Source organism: Choloepus didactylus, chromosome 4, assembly GCF_015220235.1.
Source record: "Choloepus didactylus isolate mChoDid1 chromosome 4, mChoDid1.pri, whole genome shotgun sequence".
Classification (NCBI taxonomy): domain Eukaryota; kingdom Metazoa; phylum Chordata; class Mammalia; order Pilosa; family Megalonychidae; genus Choloepus; species Choloepus didactylus.
In genome coordinates this window covers 130,395,709-130,414,248 of record NC_051310.1, presented here as the reverse complement: position 1 = coordinate 130,414,248, position 18,540 = coordinate 130,395,709, and the positions used below count along the sequence as shown (strand labels likewise).

At 38.8% G+C, this 18,540-nt stretch overlaps 1 protein-coding gene across 2 annotated transcripts in view; it reads right to left on the bottom strand.

The window, feature by feature from the left end:
* Window positions 1–18,540, bottom strand: part of USP50 (ubiquitin specific peptidase 50) — a 42,911-nt gene that overhangs the window by 2,326 nt on the left and 22,045 nt on the right. For both annotated transcript variants that reach the window (XM_037834009.1, XM_037834008.1), the window contains exon 6: window positions 13,570–13,702. In XM_037834009.1, the coding sequence (XP_037689937.1) occupies window positions 13,570–13,702 (133 nt within the window). The remainder of the gene's footprint in view (window positions 1–13,569; window positions 13,703–18,540) is intronic.

Genomic DNA, 18,540 nt, shown 5'->3' with positions numbered 1-18,540 from the left:
CTGGCAGAGTAAGGAGCTGCAAGACACACTCCTCCAAAAGCAGCTCGTGGACAGGCAGAAACTATCTGAAACAATGGTTCTGGGGCTCCAGAGGCCAGGGGCACACAATACAGCATCCAGGAAAGAGTGGGATGGGGAGACTGAGAAGCGGTGGCAAAAAAACCATAAAAGTGAATTGTGCTGCTGCAGTAGCTAGCACCCATCCCCCAGCCTCGAGGCAAGCAGCCTCAATATGGTCTATGGCTGGCTGCTGCAGGTGAAGAGGGACATGGAGGCCTCCTCTGCAGAAACAGCAAGGGGCACGGCTGATGCCGAGCATGGCTTCTGATCAGCAAGTTTGGAATGCTGGGTCCTGGCTCTGAATTGCAATTTTAGCTTGCCCCAGACAGGGTCTCTAGGACATTGTTTCAACACCGCCCCCATCAGGGGTGGAGCCTGTAGAGTTTGAAAAAAAGACAATCTGTCCCTTGGGTTACAGGGAATAGTTTCCCAAAGACCCCAATCTGGTGGGAAGGACAGCAAAGTACAACTTCAGGGAGCTGACAAGGCTTATTGGCATCTTTCCAGACCCTCTCCCCAGGGCCCTTTGTAAATTACCTGCACCCTATTTGTGGGCCCCTGGCCCTATTCTGATCAGTTAAACATGAAAGTCTAAAGACCTAGAATATTTGGAAAAAAGTGTCAAAGAAAAACCTTATTCAAAGCCATGCAGCAATAAAACCTTAAGCAAGGGAGAGAAACTGACCATCAAAGTACACTCATGAAGATAATTAGATGCCTAAATATCAAGAAAAAATTGAAGTCATACTAAGAAAACAGAAATATATGGCCCGAAGGAACAAATTAAAAAGTCAGAGGAGACACAGAATTTGGAACAATGAATCAGAGATGTTCAAACAAATCGCCTAAATCAATTCAAGGAGATAAAGGAAAATATGACTAAAGAGATAAAGGATATACAAAGACACTGAGTGAGCATAAAGAAGAATTTGAAAGCATGCAAAGAAAAAACTTACGGGAGTGAAAGTCACAATAGAAGAGATTAAAAATATACTAGCAGTATACAAGAGCAGGTTTGAACAGGCAGAAGAAAGAATCAGCAAACTAGAAAGAGCATTGGAGATTGTACAGACAGAAGACCAGAGAGAGAAAAGAATGGAAAAAATTGAGCAGGATCTCAGGGTATTGGATGATAGCATGAACTGCACAAACATACACGTCATGGGTGACCCATTTGGAGAAGAGACGGAATAAGGGGCAGAAAAAATATTTGCGGAAATAATAGCCAAAAATTTTCCAACTCTTACGAAAGACTTAAATACATGTCCAAGAAGTGCAACATACTCCAAACAGAATAAATCCTAGTAGACCTACTCCAAGACATACTAATCAGAATGTCAAATGCCAGAGACAGAGAATTCTGAAAGCAGCAAGAGAAAAGCAATTCATCACATAAGAGGGATGCTCAATAAGTCTAAGTGCCAATTTCTTCAGAAACCATGGAGGCAAGAAGGCAGTGGTATGATATTTAAGGTACTGAAAGAGAAAAACTACCAGCCAAGAATTTCTTATTTGGAAAAACTTTCCTTCAAAAATGAGGGAGAGAGACTTCAGGGAAGATGGCAGAATAGGAAAGTCAGAGCTCACTCCTCTACTGTGGAACAAGTAGAGAAAAGGCAGAAAATGGACCAGACAGCAATTCCAGGATATGGGTGACCAGAGAGGGACTTTTACATTATATGAGGACCTGGATGAAAAAGTAGAGAAATTACAACTGAATGGTCTTGGTGAGTTTATTTAGTCATGACCATAGCTGGGGCTGGCTGTTATGTGCCAGCTAGATCGGGCACTGGGGGAGCAGCACAGCCCCACTATGCTGTCAGGGATTAGATAATACCTCTCATTCCCGCAGCTGGGATTTCCTGCATGGGAACCCGGGAGCCAGCAGATTCATTTTATCCACACACATGCTTCTATGGTGCCCAATACCTACCCTGAAGAAGGCAGCTGCAGGCATCTGGTTTTGGGGGAGACTGGGGGGAAGTCCTCCCTTCAGAGTAGGAGGGGACACAGAGCAGAGCTTATCTGACAGTTAGGCAGTGAGAGAGACACTCTGGGTCCTGCTGCCTCTATCCTTAGTCCAGGGAAGCCCACAGTGCTCACAATGTGTGTAGAGAGAAAGGCAAGGACATGGGAGGGAGCTGCACTGCAGCACCAAGAGCTCTTTCCCTACCGCAAAGGCCTGCGGGTGCATGCTGGCTTGGATCTTGTGGGCTGGCAAAAATCAGGGTACTCCTGGGAGGGCTGTGGGCTGGGAAAAACTGAACTACTCAGTCCCACAGCCCAAGGTCATTCCACGTGGGAGCCTGGGAATTACCAGACCCATTGTGCCCACAAGCAGAATATCCACTCAAGTGCCCAGTGCCCACCTCCTACCCCCAGGGCTGGTGGCTTCCAGCATGCACAGAGACCTGCAGCCTTGACTGATTGTTGCCTAGTTGACTGCCTGCCCAGTGGACTACCTCAGTAATGGAGAGGTGAGCTTCTGGGAAAAGGTGGCCCAAGAATACCATCTGCTGAGAAGACAGGCAAAGTCCACTCTGGGAAACCTTTCTGCTCAGTCTTTAACGGACTTCCAAATATAGCTGTACCTCCTACATGAGGCCCCAGCCCTTGTTTGGCTAGGAATTACTAATAAACCAAGTGCCAAGGGAGACCTTCAGTGCAAACCCAAGCAACTATAAAATCTTAGGTGAGCAAGGGAAATCAACTTTCCAAATAATGTTATCAAGATAATCAAATTCTGAGCAACAAACAAACAAAAAATCACAAAACACATGCAGATGCAAGAAGATATGGCCAAGCCAAATGACCAAACTAAAAGGTCAGGGGAGAAACAGAATTCGGAAAAACTATTCAAAGATGTTCATTCAAATCTCCTAAATAACTTCAGTGGGTTGGCTAAAGACATAAAGGATATCAAGGAGACATCAGAAAAACATACAGAATTTGAAAGAACAAATAGAAAAATAGCAGATCTTACAGAAATGAAAGATATTGTAGATCAAATTAAAAGTATACTAGAGACGCACAGCAGATTTGAAGAGGTAGAAGAAAGAATAAGTGAACTGGAGGACGGCAACAAAATTTAAATGCACAAAAGAACACATGGTGAAAAGATGGAAAAATTTGAATTGGATCTCAGGGAAATGATTGACAACACTAAGTGCACAAATATAAGAATCAGTGGGGTACCAGAAGAGAAGAGTTAGGACTAGAAAGGGCTAGGAAGATTATTTGAGGAGATAATTGGGGAAAACTCCCAAGCCTTATAAAAGACATAAATATGTAAATCAAAGAAGCCCAGTGAACTCCAAATAGAATAAATACAAATAGGCTTACTCCAAGACACATACTAATCAGACTGACTAATGCTGAAGAGAAGGAAAGAGTCCTGAAAGAAACAATAGAAAAGTGATCCACCACATAAAAGGGAAACCATATAAGACTAAGTGCTAGGTGGGGCAAGATGGCGGATTGGTGAGGTATAGGTTTTAGTTACTTCTCTAGAGCAGTAGGTAGAAAGTCAGGAACTGTGTGGACCAGACACCAGAAAGCAGTCTGACTTTGGACATGCTTCATACAACACTCATGAATGCATGGAACAGCTGAGATCAGCAAAATCTGTAAGTTCTTGTGGCCAGGTGACCTGTGCCCCTCCCTGCCAGGCTAAGTCCTGTGGAAGGAGGAGCCATTGGTGCTGGGAACAAGGAGGGAGAACTGCAGTTGTGGCTCTTACTGAAACCTCAGACGGCTGATCCAAACTCCAAACATAGATAGACTGAGACCAGACATCGGAATATCTGGGAGCAGTCAACCCGGCAGAGAAGTGATAGGGCTAGCAAAAACAGCAAGGAAAACCAAAAAATAAAAGCAGAGACTTTTTGGAGTTCTGGTGAACATAGAATGGGGAAGGGCAGGGCTCAGGCAGAGTTAGGCTCATATGCAAATCCAGAAGGTGAGTTTCCTTGTCTGAAGAGCTGGTTTCTCTGGTTTCTTCATTGTTCCTTAATGGCCCTAATCTCCCTGTCTCTTAGCATTTCAATAGCTCATTAGATCTGCAAGGAGGGCCCTTCCGTTTTTTGTTTTTTTTTTTTAAATCTTTTTCTAAGACAATTACTCTAAGAAGCCCATTACAGAAAGCCTCAAAGACTTGCAATTTGGGCCCAGATGAGCAGAGCTAAGAGAGCTCTAAGATACAAGGCAGTAAGTCCAGTGGCTGAGAAAATTCACTAAACACCACAACTTCCCAAGAAAAGGGGGGGCGTCCCTTTACAGTCATCTTCCTGGTGGGCAGGGAACCACCTGTCCGGCCCCAGCGCCACAGCCCAGAGCTGCCCCAAACAACCCAGTGTGATGGGAAGTGTTTCCAACAACACACTCACGCACCACAATATCGGGCATGGACAATAGCCTTTCCTGCACCCTCAGCTAATTGTCCCAGAGCTGGGAAGGCAGGGCTCTGTGAAAAGGGGGAAATTAACATTCCCTGTTCAGCCATCCTTTCAGCAGACTGGGAATGCCCCAACACAGCCCTGCAGCTCAGAACTTCTTAGGTTATTTGTCTTTTTCTTACTCCTTGTTATGCTTTATTTGAAATGCTTTTTTAATTTATTTTTATTTATTTATTTAATTTTTGATATAGTTGATTTAAAATAAAAAAGTTAATTAAAAAAAATATGCAGAGCCCCCTTGAGGAGCTGGTGGAGAATGCAAGGGTATTGGGCATCCCCACCTCAATAGTTGCTGATGTGCTCACAGACATAGGGGACTGGTGGTTTGATGGGCTGAGCCCTGTACCACAGGACTTGCTTCTTGGGAAGACGCTGCAAAGGAGAGGCTAGGCCTCCCTATAATTGTGCTTAAGAGCCTCCTCCCAAATGCCTCTTTGTTGCTCAGATGTGGCCCTCTCTCTCTAGCTAAGCCAATCACTGCCCTCCCCCCTACATGGGATCTGACACCCAGGGAGTGAATCTACCTGGCAACGTAGAATATGACTCCCAGGGAGGAATCTAGACCCAGCATCATGGGATGGAGAACATCTTCTTGACCAAAAGGGGGATGTGAAAGGAAATGAAATAAGCTTCAGTGGCTGAGAGATTCCAAAAGGAGCCAAGAGGTCACTCTGGTGGGCACTCTTACGCACAATATAGACAACCCTTTTTAAGTTCTAATGAATTGGAATAGCTAGCAGTAAATACCTGAAACTATCAAACTACAACCCAGAACCCATGAGTCTTGAAGACAATTGTATAAAAATGTAGCTTATGAGGGGTGACAATGTGATTGGGAAAGCCATATGGACCACACTCCCCTTTGTCTAGTTTATGGATGGATGAGTAGAAAAATGGGGGAAGGAAAAAAAAAGGCCCCCAGTGTTCTTTTTTACTTTAATTGCTCTTTTTCACTTTAATTTTTATTATTATTTTTGTGTGTGGTAATGAAAATGTCAAAAATTAATTTTGGTAATGAATGCACAACTATATAATGGTACTGTAAACAACTGAATGTATGCTTTGATTTGTATGATTGCATGGTTGTGAATGTATCTCAATAAAATGAATAAAAAAAAGACAAGTGCTGACTACTCAACAGGTGAGAAGGCAGTATTATGATATATTTAATATTCTGAAACAGAAAAAATTGCCAGCCAAAATTCTTTATCCAGCAAAGCTATCTTTCAAAAGTGAGGGAGAGTTTTAAAATTTTCACAAACAAATGCCGAGAGAATTTGTTAAAAAGAGATCTGCCCTGCAAGAAATGCAAAAGGGAGTTCTGTCAGCTGAAAACAAAACAAAACAAAACAAAACAGGAGAGTGGTCTGGAGGAGGACACAGAATTGAAGAGTATTAGTAAAAGTGACTTGAAGAATAAAAAGAGAGAAAAAATAGATCTGACATATAAAAACCAAAAGATGGTTGATCAAAAACTGCCTTTACATTAATAACTTTAAATGTCAGTGGATTAAATTCCCCAATTAATAGATACAGATTGGCAGAATGGATTTTAAAATATCCACCTATACGCTGTTTACAAGATACTCATCTTAGACTCAAGGATAAAATAGGTTGAAGGTGAAAGGGTGGTAAAAAATATTCCTTGCAAGTTCTAACTAAAACAAAGCAAGGCTACCTATACTAATGTCAGACAAAACAGACTTTAAATGCAAAGATGTCATAAGAGACAAGGAAAGACTATATATTAATAAAAAGGACAATTCACCAAGAAGAAATAATCATAAATGTTTATGCACCTAATCAAGGAGCTCCAAAGTATATGAGACAAACATTGGCAAAACTGAAGGGAGCAATAGACGTTTCTACAATAATAGTGGGAGACTTCAATACACCAGTCTCTTCTATAGCTAGAACAACTAGAGGATCAATAAGGAAATAGAGATCCTAAACAATGTGATAAATGAATTAGACCTAACGGACATACATAGATCATTGCACCCCAAAACATCAGGATATACAGTCTTCTCAAGTGCTCATGGAACATTCTCCAGGATAGATCATATGCTGGTGCACAAAACAGGTCTTAAAAATTTTCAAATGATTGAAATTATTCAAAGCATTTTCTCTGACCATAATGGAATCAAGCTGGAAATGAATAACCACCAAAGAACCAGAACTTTCACAAATATATGGAAGTTAAACAACATAAACAATCAATGAGTCAAAGAAGAACTTTCAAGAGAAATAAGTATCTGAAGATGAATGACAATGAGAATACAATATATCAAAACCTATGGAATGTAGTGAAGGTGGTGTGGAGAGGGAAATTTATAGCTCTAAATACCTACATTAAAAAGGAAGAAAGAGCTAAAAGCAAAGACCTAACTGAAGAAACTGGAAAAAGGGCAGCAAACTAACCCTAAAGCAAGTAGAAGAAAAGAAATAACAAAGAGTAAAGCAGAAATTGGAGAACAAAAAAAACGAGAATAAAACCAAAAGTTGGTTCTTTGAGAAGATCAACAAGGTTGAGAAACACTTAGACTGACAAAGTCAAAAAGAGAGAAGATACAAATAAAATCAGAAACATGAGTGTGGTCATTACCATGGACCCTGAAGAAATAAAAAAACATCGTAAGTGGATACTGTGAACAACTGTATGTCAACAAACTGGACAATCTAGAGGGAATGGACAATTTCCTAGAAACACACAAACAACCCATACTGAATTGAAAAGAAAAAGAAAACCTTAACAACCAATCACAATTAAAGAGATACAATCAGTCATCATAAACCTTCCTACAAAGAAAAGCCCAGGGCCAGATGCTTCACAGGGGAATTTTACCAAACATTCCAAAAAAACCTGACCATTCCTGCTCAAACTCTTCCAAAAAATTGAAGAAAAAGGAATACTACCTGACTCATCTTATAAAGCTAGTATCATTCTAAAACAAAAACCTGATAAAGATACTACAAGAAAGAAAACTACAGGCCACTTTCCCTAAAGAATGTAGGTACAAAAATTCTCAACAAAATAACTTGCAAATCAAATCCAACTGCACATTAAAAGAATTATAGACAATGACCAAGCAGGGTTTATTCCAGGCATGCAAGGGTGGTTCAACACAAGAAAATCAATGTAATACAGCACATTAACAAACTGAAAGTGAAAATCACATAATCATCTTGACTGACACTGAAAAGGCATTCAACAAAATTCAGCATCCTTTTTTGATAAAAACACTTCAAAAGATAGGAAGCAAAGGAAACTTCCTTAATATGATAAAGGGCATATATGAAAATCCCACAGCCAACATTGTACTCAATTTTGAGAGACTGAAAGACTTCCCCCTAAGATCAGGAACAAGACAAGGATACCCACTGTCACCACTGTTATTCAATATTGTGCTATATTTAGCTATAGCAATTAGGCAAGTAAAAGAAATAAAAGACATCCAAATTGGAAAGGAGGAAGTAAAACTCATTATTTGTAGATGACATGATACTATATTTGGACAATCCTGAGTAATCTATAACAAAGCTACTTGAGCTAATAAATATAGCAAAGTGGCTAGATACAAGATTAATGCACAAAAATCAGTAATGTTTCTACACACTAGTAATGACCTAACCAAAGGGCAATTAAGAAAAAAATTACATTTATAATAGCAATTAAAAGAATCAAGTACCCAGGAGTAAAGTTAACAAAGGATGTAAAGTACCTGTGCACAGAAAACTACAAAACATTGCTAAAAGAAATTTAAAAAAATGTAAATGGGTGGAAAGACATTCCATGTTCATGGATAGGAAGGTTAAATGTTGTTAAGATGTCAATTCTACCCAAATTGATCTACCGATTCAATGCAATGCCAATCAAAATTCCAATGACCTACTTTGCAGACTTGGAAAAGCTAGTTATCAAATTTATTTGGAGTGGAAGGGGCCTCAAATAGCCAAAAACATCCTTAAAAAGAACAAAGTGGGAGGAATTACACTTCCTGACTTTAAAGGTTATTATAAAGCCAGTGGTGAAAACAACACGGTATTGGCACAAAGACAGACATATTGATCAATCGAATTGAATTGATAGTTCAGAAATAGATCCTCAGATCTATGGTCAATTCATTTTTGACAAGGCCCCCCAATCTGAACTGGGACAGAAAAGTCTCTTCAATAAATGGGGCTGGCAGAACTGGATATCCACACCCAAAGAAACAGGACTCCAACCTCACACCTATAAAAAATTAACTCAAAGTGGATTAAAGACCTAAATATAAGAGCCAGTACCATAAAACTCCTAGATGAAAATATAGGGAAGCATCTTCAAGACCTAGTGATAGGAAGTAGCTTCCTAGACCTTACACCCAAAGCACAAGCATTTAAAGAAAAAATAGATAAATGGGAACTCCTCAAGATCAAACATTTCTGTGCTTCAAAGGATTTTGTCAAAAAGGTGAAGAGGCAGCCAATTCAATGAAAGAGTATATTTGGCAACCATATATCTGACAAGGGTTTGATATGCAGGAGGACAAACAACCCAATTATAAAATGGGCAAAAGATATGAATAGACATTTTTCCAAAAAGGAAATACAAATGGCTAAAAAGCACATTAAAAGATGTTTATCTTCATTAGTTATTAGGGCAATGCAAATCAAAACCACAATGAGACATCATCTCACACCTGTAAGAATGGCCACTGTTAAACAGGAGACTACAAATGTTGGAGAGGATTTGAAGATTCAAAAGAAAAAATAATAAACAGAAAGATACAAGTGCTGGAGAAGATATAGGCAAGAGGTTTACCTATTCAGTGTTGGTACGGAAGTAGTAGAAAGTACTCTTTCACTGCTGGTAATAATGTAAAATGGTACAGCCACTGTGGAAGACAGTTAGGCAGTTTCTCAGAAAACTAAATAATAAGTTGCCCTATGACCTGTCAATTCTGCTTCTAACCTGAAGATCTGAAAGCAGTGACGTGAATAGACATTTGCACACCGATATTCATAGTGGCATTATTCACAATTGCCAAAAGATGGAAACAACCCAAGTGTCCATCAACAAATGAGTGGATAAACAAAATGTGGTATATACATAAGATGGAATATTAGGCAGCAGTAAGAAGGAATGAGGTTCTAAAGCATGCGACAACATGGATGATCCTTGAGGGCATAATGCTGAATGAAATAAGCTGCAGACAAAAGGACAGATATTGTATGATTTCACTAATATGAACCACCTAGAAAATGTAAACTCAGAGTCTTAAATGTAGGATATAGGGGACCTAGATGTAGAAGATAAAGAAGGAGGAATGGGTACCTAATATGTACAGAGGTTGAAATTAAATATTTGGGAATGAGTAGAGGTGCTGGTAGTTCATTATTGGGATTATTAGTAATAGTGCCATATTGTAGGTAAATTTTATTGAAAGAGGTTGTTTAAAGTCATGTATCTCACTGATTAACACTATGAATATAAGCTTTTGTGTGAACTACTACAAATGTTTGACACGTCTACAAAGAGTTAATAATAAGAGTGGTATATGGGGAAAATTACCTATTGCATGATAAGGAGTATATTTAACAGTAGTACCCTAATATTCTTTCATCAACTGTAACATGTACCACACCAATATGAGGGGAAATAAGGGATATGGGAATTTTGGGTTTTCTTTTATATGTGTGTATATCTATCTGTTATTTTTCTCTTTGAGCAATGAAAATTGTCTAAAATTGAGAGTGACAAAGTTTGCACAACTAAGTGAGGATTCTGTAAGAACTGCCTGTATTCTCTGGATAGAATATATGGTATGTGAACGTATCTCAAAATCCAAAGATTCAAAAGAAAAAATAGAAAGACACAAGTGCTGGAGAAGATACGGGGAAGAGGTGTACCTGTTCAGTGTTGGTAGGAAAACAGAATGGTACAGCCCCTCTGGAGGGCAGTGTGGCAGATCTACAGAAGGCCAAATATGGAGCTGCCATATGATCATGCCATCCTGTTAATGAGGAATATATTCAGAAGAACTGAAAGCACGGACATGAATAGACATCTGCACACTGATGTTTATGGTGGCATTATTCACTATTGCCAGTGGATGGAAGTGGCCTCAGGGTCCATCAACTGAAGAGTGGAAGGGCAAACTGTGGTGTATACATATGATGGAATATTGTGTGGCTACAGAAAAGAATGAAGTTGAGAGGCATGCAACAAGGTGAATGAACCTTGAGGACATTATGTTGACCGAAATAAGCCGGAAACAAAAGGACAAATATTGTATGATCTCATTTAGAAAATGCTTATAAGAAAATTAGGGCCTAGATGGTAAGCTCTTACAGCAGTCACATTTATTCCTGAGTTTTTATTGTTATTTCTAAATTCTGAGATGATGTGCTCTTTGTGTATAACCTGGTAGTGAGTATTTGTGTGACACCTGGGACTGAAGTGTTAGTTCTACAGCTCTGAAAGTCAGCATTACTCCATATAGCAACTGTTAAAGAAGCTGAAAAAGAGATCGGACTTCAATTAGAGAAATGAATGAAGTTTACCTCGTTAGGACTAAGGTAAATCAGAATACAGGGTAAAGGATGATACTGTCTGTATTTTAACACTTCAATTTCTATGTGAGACCAAAGGAAGATATGTTTATTTTGTACAAAATTTAAATGTTCTGTAATACCTTATCTAACTTAAACTGGTCAGTTTATTTAAAAAATCTAATTACATGGAACCTAGAATAGGGAATTAGATCTTGTTATTCTGTACAGCTTAATGTAATATCCTGATGCATTCCAGAGTATTTTGGGCAGAAAATAAAAAGTATTTGCAAAGTCCCTTGTACTAGAAAAAAAATATGGACCTGTTAAACTTCCCCACCTGGGAAATCCCTGATATTCTCTCAAGCATTAGGGACTCATCAAGGAACAGAGAAGAATGGATCATTAACACACATGGACAGTAATGCTTGGCTACATTCTGCTCTGCTTTCTGTACCTGGAGTATATCATAATTTTTTTTTTAATTCAGTTTTATTGAAATATATTCACAAACCATACAGTCATCCATGGTATACAATCAACTGTTCACAGTATCATAATTTTTAAAATCAGTGTTTTCTAGAGCCAATCATTTGATGGGGCTTAAAGTAACTAAATGCTAGCCTATGATTGCTATTTTCAAATATTTGAAGGAACATCATGTATTGGCTGAGAGTAGGGTTTTCTGGACCAAACTAACTGGGTTCAGATCTTGGCTCTGCTGTTGTAGGTTGTCTGATTTGGGGCAAATTATTTAATTGATCTGCACCTCTTTCCCACATCTGTAAAATGTGGATAATAATAGTGCCTACCTTGTAGGTTTAAAATAAGGATTAAATGAATATTTGTAAAGTACTTAGAACAGTGCCTGGTACATAAGCCTTATATAAATTTTGTAAAATAAACAAAATATCTGGTAGATGAAGAGCCTGCCATGTAAAGCAGCAAATTCTTCAAAGGCTCATGGAAAGAGTGGATAGATTTCTTTTAAGGATGTTTGTTGTGAAAGATATTCTTCCTGTTTAGTGTAGATGAGTACTCCTCAAACTTCAATATGCATACGAATCACAAGGGAATCTTGCTAAAATGCATATTCTGAATCAGTGAGTCTGGGATGATCCTGAGATTATGCATTTCTATCAGGTGGTCCCTATGCCACTGGTTCCCTGGGGTCCACACCTCAAAAGCAAAGTTCTATGTGGTCTCTTCCTATAGACATACATTATAATTTTAAAGATATTTAGCTCTTATTTTTGGTGAACCATAAATGTGCAGTAAACTCTAAATAAATTTCTCTTTTGCAACCAACTTTGGCCTCTTAATTTACTACTAATAATTTAAACACCAAGAGGATTAAGAATTTATAGGAAGCTTGGGGTGATTTTTTCATATAAATGTGTGTGTGTGTGTGTGTGTGTGTGTGTGTGTGTATCTTTTCATAATGCAGATTATTGCCATATAATTTTTTTTTTAATTCAGCTTTTGTCTTTTGGATTTCCTTAAAGCAGAAACACTTATAATGAGAAATTAGGGCAATAAAATATAGAGGAGGCAGTTCCTGCAGTATTTTGGAATTTATATTAAAGTCTTTATTTGATGTGATAGAGGAGGTCACTCTAGATTTCCAAATAGGGGAGTGGAAGAAGAAAAGCCATATTCTGGGGCAAGAAGAGTTGGAAAGAATGAGAATGCCAAGCTTGAGGTAAAAAAAAAAAAAGAAGTGATTATTTTTTAAAAGTTTCAAAGTATGGCTTTGACAGAAACTAAAAAAGGAAAACCAGTAGGAGATATATATATATATATATATATATATATATATAATTTAATTCAATAATAAGCTGAAAAGGAAAATTAGACTTCAATATATCAGAGTACTCTATGAATCATCTTGGGCTCTGGTGTGTGTCCCACGCATCTGTTATGGAGATCCGAGTCCAATCTGAAATATGAGTGTAGTTCTGAAGCAAATCCTAAATGCCATGAACCTGAATAGAAACCCAGAAAATGGTTTGGTACTAGGAGATGTAGGAAGTTCTGATTGGTTTGGTCTGAATTAAACTCCACGCTTTCTTTCCTTCAGGAAATCCTGACTGACCACAATAGGCTTACAGCCAAAGAAGAACCCCCAGATTTCTCCTAGGAATGGATGTATACAGTCATTGAGTCTTGTGACCAATATGTAGCTAATGTTTTCAGGGCTTTGGCCACCAAGTTCATAAACATGAAACCATTTGTACAGATTTCTACCACCTCCAGAAGCAAAATCTGCAATATCCCTGGATCTGAGATAGCCAGTGGGTGAAGAGAAAGTGAGGAGGCAGTAAACAGGGAAACAGGGAATTTTATTTGTTCACTGCTCTAATGTTCCAGCTCAAAGCAGGGTGTTTCCACACTCCATGTTTTGTTTTTAAAAGGAAAGTATAGGAGAAGTCAGGGAGAGATGGAAGGAGTAGAGATTTAAACGTAATTCTAGTTTTCTTTAAAATTGTGTTATTTTAAATAGTTTTAGTGTTTTACTTACCACCACTGCACAGAGGTTGTATTTAGGATGTTTCCGGAAAATTGGACAAATATAAGGAGTAAGGTCCAAGTTGGTGAGTGGATAATAAATATCTGTTCTCAGTTTCCTTTTCATTGTACCTTGAATGTCAAACCTTGGGGAATAATAAATACGATAAAATGTTGGTGTACCCACTCATGAATGAAGTCCACGTTCCTTACAAATTGCAAGTACAGTTAAGAGTAATTTCTTGGAAAGAATTATTAGTGCAGACCTATACATAAATTACTTTTTTTAGTATCTTTATAGCCACATGTCTCACCAGAACTGAGATTGGAGTAGGCCAGGAACTTGAGTCAGGGTGTGATAGAGGTGATAAGCCAATAGCTGGGAAGTGGGGGAAAAAAAGGGCAAAGCAAGGCTCAGCATTGAGGGAAGCTGAAATCACATAACTGCCTAAGGACTTCGCTCCAGCTGATGCTATTCATTCTAAGCAAGCTGGCTTAGTTTTTGCCTTACCTTGTTTTCAGCACATACTGTTTAGGCAATGTCTTGCTTTTAAGCTCTGAGATTTTTAATATAATGTTTTTTTTATGTATTTTTTAATTGTGAACTTTAACATATATACATAATGATAACTTTCAAAGTATGATTTAACAAGTAGTTAGCAAATTTCAAAGAATGTTACGGGTAAAATTTTATGAAAATCTTGTCACATTCTGTATTTGTTATATAGATCAGCAGTCCTCAAATCGGAACTCATCAGAATCACCTGAGGAGCTCTTCCTTAAAAAATTACTTTGGGGAAGTGGCTGGTTTAGGTGTGGGGCAGAGAAATTATTAAGTAAGCCAGAAAGCAAGAAATCTTGTTTTCAAAAACTAATGGAATACCATATGACCCAGCAATCTCATGCCTAGGCATCACCCAAAGAGAAAAAAAAAAAACTTAATGTTCACATAAAAAACTGTATGCTAATGTTTATAGCAGCTGTGTTCATAATTGCCAAAAATTGGAAATGACTCAAATTTCCATCAGTTGGTGAGTATCAATAAATTCTGTTACATTTATTAAAAAGAAATACACAGCAATAAAAAGGAACTATTAATATGTGCCACAGCATGAGTTAATCTCAAAAACATTATGCTAAGTTAAAGAAGTCAAATTCAAAAGTCTACATACGGTATAATTCCATTTATAGGATATTTTGGAAAAGGCAAAACTATAGGGATGTAAATCAGATCATGCTGGCTATGGGCTTTTCATATATGCCCTTTATCATATTGAGGAAGTTTCCTTCAATTCCTACCTTTTGAAGTGATGTTATAAAAAACGGATGCTGAATTTTGACGAATACTTTTTCTGCATCTGTTGAGATGATCATTTGATGTTTCCATTTCAATTTGTTAATATGTTGCATTACATTGATAGATTTTCTTATGTTGAACCACCCTTGCATGCCTGGGATGCTGATTCTTTTAATGTGTCTTTGGATTCAATTTGCAAATTTTGTTGAGAATTTTTTGCATCTATATTCATTAGAAAGATTGGCCTATAGTTTTCCTTTCATGTAGCATCATTATCTGGTTTTGGTATTAGAGTGATGTTAGCTTCATAAAATGAGTTAGGCCATGTTCCTTTTTCTTCAATTTTTTGAAAGAATATGAGAAGGAATGGTGTCATTTCTTTTTGGAAAGTTTGATCAGATTCCCCTGTAAAGCCACCTGGCCCTGAGCTTTTATTTGTAAAGCTTTTTGATGACTGATTGGATCTCTTTATTTGTGACTGGTTTGTTGAGGTCTGCTATTTCTTCTCTGGTCAGTCTAGGCTATTCATGTGTTTCCAGAAAATTATCCATTTCCTGTAAATTGTCTAGTTTGTTGGCATAAACAGTTTTCATAGTATCCTCTTATGATTTTTCAATGCATTCTTTATTGTGAACTTTAACATTTATACACAATGGTGATAACTTTCAAAGTAAGATTTAACAAGTAGTTAGCAAATTTCAAAGACTATCATGGGTCACAGTTCCACAACTTCAGCTATTTCCATTATTGTAAAATATACATGCATACAGAAAGGTGTTAATTTTTGATGTACAGCTCAACAAGCAGATAATTTCAAAAACTGTTATAGGTTACAATTCCACAGTTTCAGTTTGTTCCTTAGTTTGCAATATAGGGTATAGACAGAAAGGTGAAGACTTTCAAAGTACAATTCAATGAGTAGCTATAGAGCAAATTTCAAAGGCTCTTATAGGTTACAGTTTCACCATGTCATTTACCTCCTTCCAGCTATTCCAACACACCATCATCTAAAAATATATATATGTTTATATAAAGGTTCAGTATTCATAGACCTTTGTTAAATCTTATCTTGTTTGTTGCTACCCCTTCCTCTCTCTTAATCTTTTTTTCCATCTTCAGGGGTGTCTAGACAGTGAGCACCCAAACTTGCTCATATTGAAATGGGGTCCATAGTATGGGGAAGAGGGCTGCATCTGATTGTTGATCTTAAAGAGGCTGTTGCTTCTGGGTATTAGGACTTGTCTGGCATAGGAACACTCTGGTGGATTTAAGTTTCTGAGAGATAAGACTTAATGAGTGAATATTTTATAGAATCTCAGGTAGGGACCTAGATATTTGGGGACTACTTTTGGTAAGGGCATGGCATACTTTGGCCATTTGGGATGTCTTACGGGAGCTTGCATAAGAGAAACCTCCACGATAGCCTCTCGACTCTATTTGGGATCCCTCAGCCACTGTGAGCTCAGCTTGTTACCTTTTTTTTCCCCCCACTTTTGGTCAAGTAGGCATTTTCAATCCCTCTCTGCCAGGACATGACTCATTCCTGGGCATCATGTCCTATGTAGCCAGAGAGAGTCATTCCCCTTGGAGTCATGTCCCTCATGGGGGTGGGAGTGGGGTGGGGGGTGGGGTTAATGAATTTATTTGCCGTGTTGGGCTTAAAGAGAGAAAAGCCACATCTGAGCAACAAAAGAGGTTCCCTGGAGGTGCCTCTTAGGCATAATTATAGGAGGGCTCAGCCTCCCATTTACAACCCTAAATTTCACAGGAGCAAGCCTAAGTTGAGGGCTTGATTTATTAAGTAGTGGGTTCCTAATCTCACTTAATATATATTCTATCCCAAGATAAAGTCTGTTTCTTACATTATCTTCACTTAGTTGTACAATCCTCATTACTCTCAACTTTAAACAATTATCAGACATAATACATCCCAGAGCTCTTATCAGCTGCTAATTATTCATCCCTTGTATTAGTGTAGAGTTGGTAAGATATTTCTATTAAACATAGTCTTCAATATGTAATGGGTAATTTTTCCATATACAACGCTGTTGTTAACCCTCTGCAGCAGTGTCATACCTTATAAGTATATCATGCTGTGCTGGTTTGAATGTATTTCCCCCAGAAAAAGCCATAGTCTTTGATGCAATCTTGTGGGGCAGCCATATTAGTGGGGATTAAGTTGGAACGTTTGGATTAGGTTATTTGCATGGAAATGTGCCCCACCCAGCTGTAGGTGATAACTGATGAGATATTTCCATGGAGGTGTGGCCCCACCCATTGAGGGTGGGCCTTGATCAGTGGAGCCATATAAATGAGCTGAGAAACAGAAGGAACTCAGTGCAGCTGTGAGTGATGTTTTGAAGAAGAGCTACAGCCAAGAGGGACACTTTGAAGAAAGCACAGGAGCTGCAGATGAGAGACACTTTGAAGACGGCTGTTGAAAGCAGACTCTTGCTCCAGAGAAGCTGAGAGAGGACAAATATCCCAAGTGCAACTAAGAGTGACATTTTTGAGGAACTGCAGCCTAGAAAGGAATGTCCTGGGAGAAAGCCATTTTGAAACCAGAACTTTGGAGCAGATGCCAGCCACATGCCTTCCCAGCTAACAGAGGTTTTCCAGACACCATTGGCCATCCTCTAATGAAGGCACCCCATTGCTGATGTGTTACCTTGGACACTTTATGACCTTAAGACTATAACTGTGTAACCAAATAAACCCCTTTTATAAAAGCCAATCCATCTCTGGTGTTTTGCATTCCGGCAGCATTAGCAAACTAGAACACATGCTAACACTTATTTAGATTTGTGGTGCTACTCTGTGGGTCATGCCTTTAAACAACTGCTTTCAAACATGTGTGCCTTCAATGAGTCGCTGATACATATAGCCCTATTAAGAAACCATAGTTACACCTGACCATTCCCATACCATTAAGTTTCACCCTCGTTACCATATCCATATATATATAAGATTACCTTTCCACCTTCACTAGCTTCTGTCTATCTCTGGGTCTCCTATAGTCTACAGTATATTACACTTTTTTTACATTGGAGGGGAGGTGGGGCAAGATGGCAGAGTGGTGAGGTGTGGAATCTAGTTATTCTTCTAGGGAAGCTGGTAAATAGCCAGGAACTGTGTGGAACAGCCGTTCCACGGACTTTGTGACTGGTCACGCCCTGTACACCAATGTGGAATGGGTGGAATGGCTGAGATCATAGGAAAAAACCTTATTTTCCTGGGCCAGGGAGCTGGTCCCCCCCACTCCCCCAGCACAGTAGACTGTCTTGGAGCTGGTTCCCCAAGGGAAAAAGAAACAATATGTGCTGGGAGCAAGGAGGGGTGTTCAACCCAGCCTCAACTGCAGAATTAATTCACAAATTTGGACTGCTGAATAAAAGCTCCAAGCACAGATATACCAGGAGCTGGCATGAAAGGAGCCAAGAGCAATCTGTCAGGCAGAGATGAGATGGGGCTGAAAACAACAACAAAAAAACAGAGACTTTTGGTGTTGGAGATATTCAGAATACTGGAAAAGGGGGTGGGCTCCAAGAAAAAGGGGCACATAGAGACAGGTACCAATGTGAGCTCTGGCTCCCAAACCCAGAGAGCTGGGGTCCAACCCTGAAAGGGTTTTGTTGTTGTTGTTATTGTTTTTAATTCTTCTTCTTTTTCTTTTTTGCTCTCAGACTC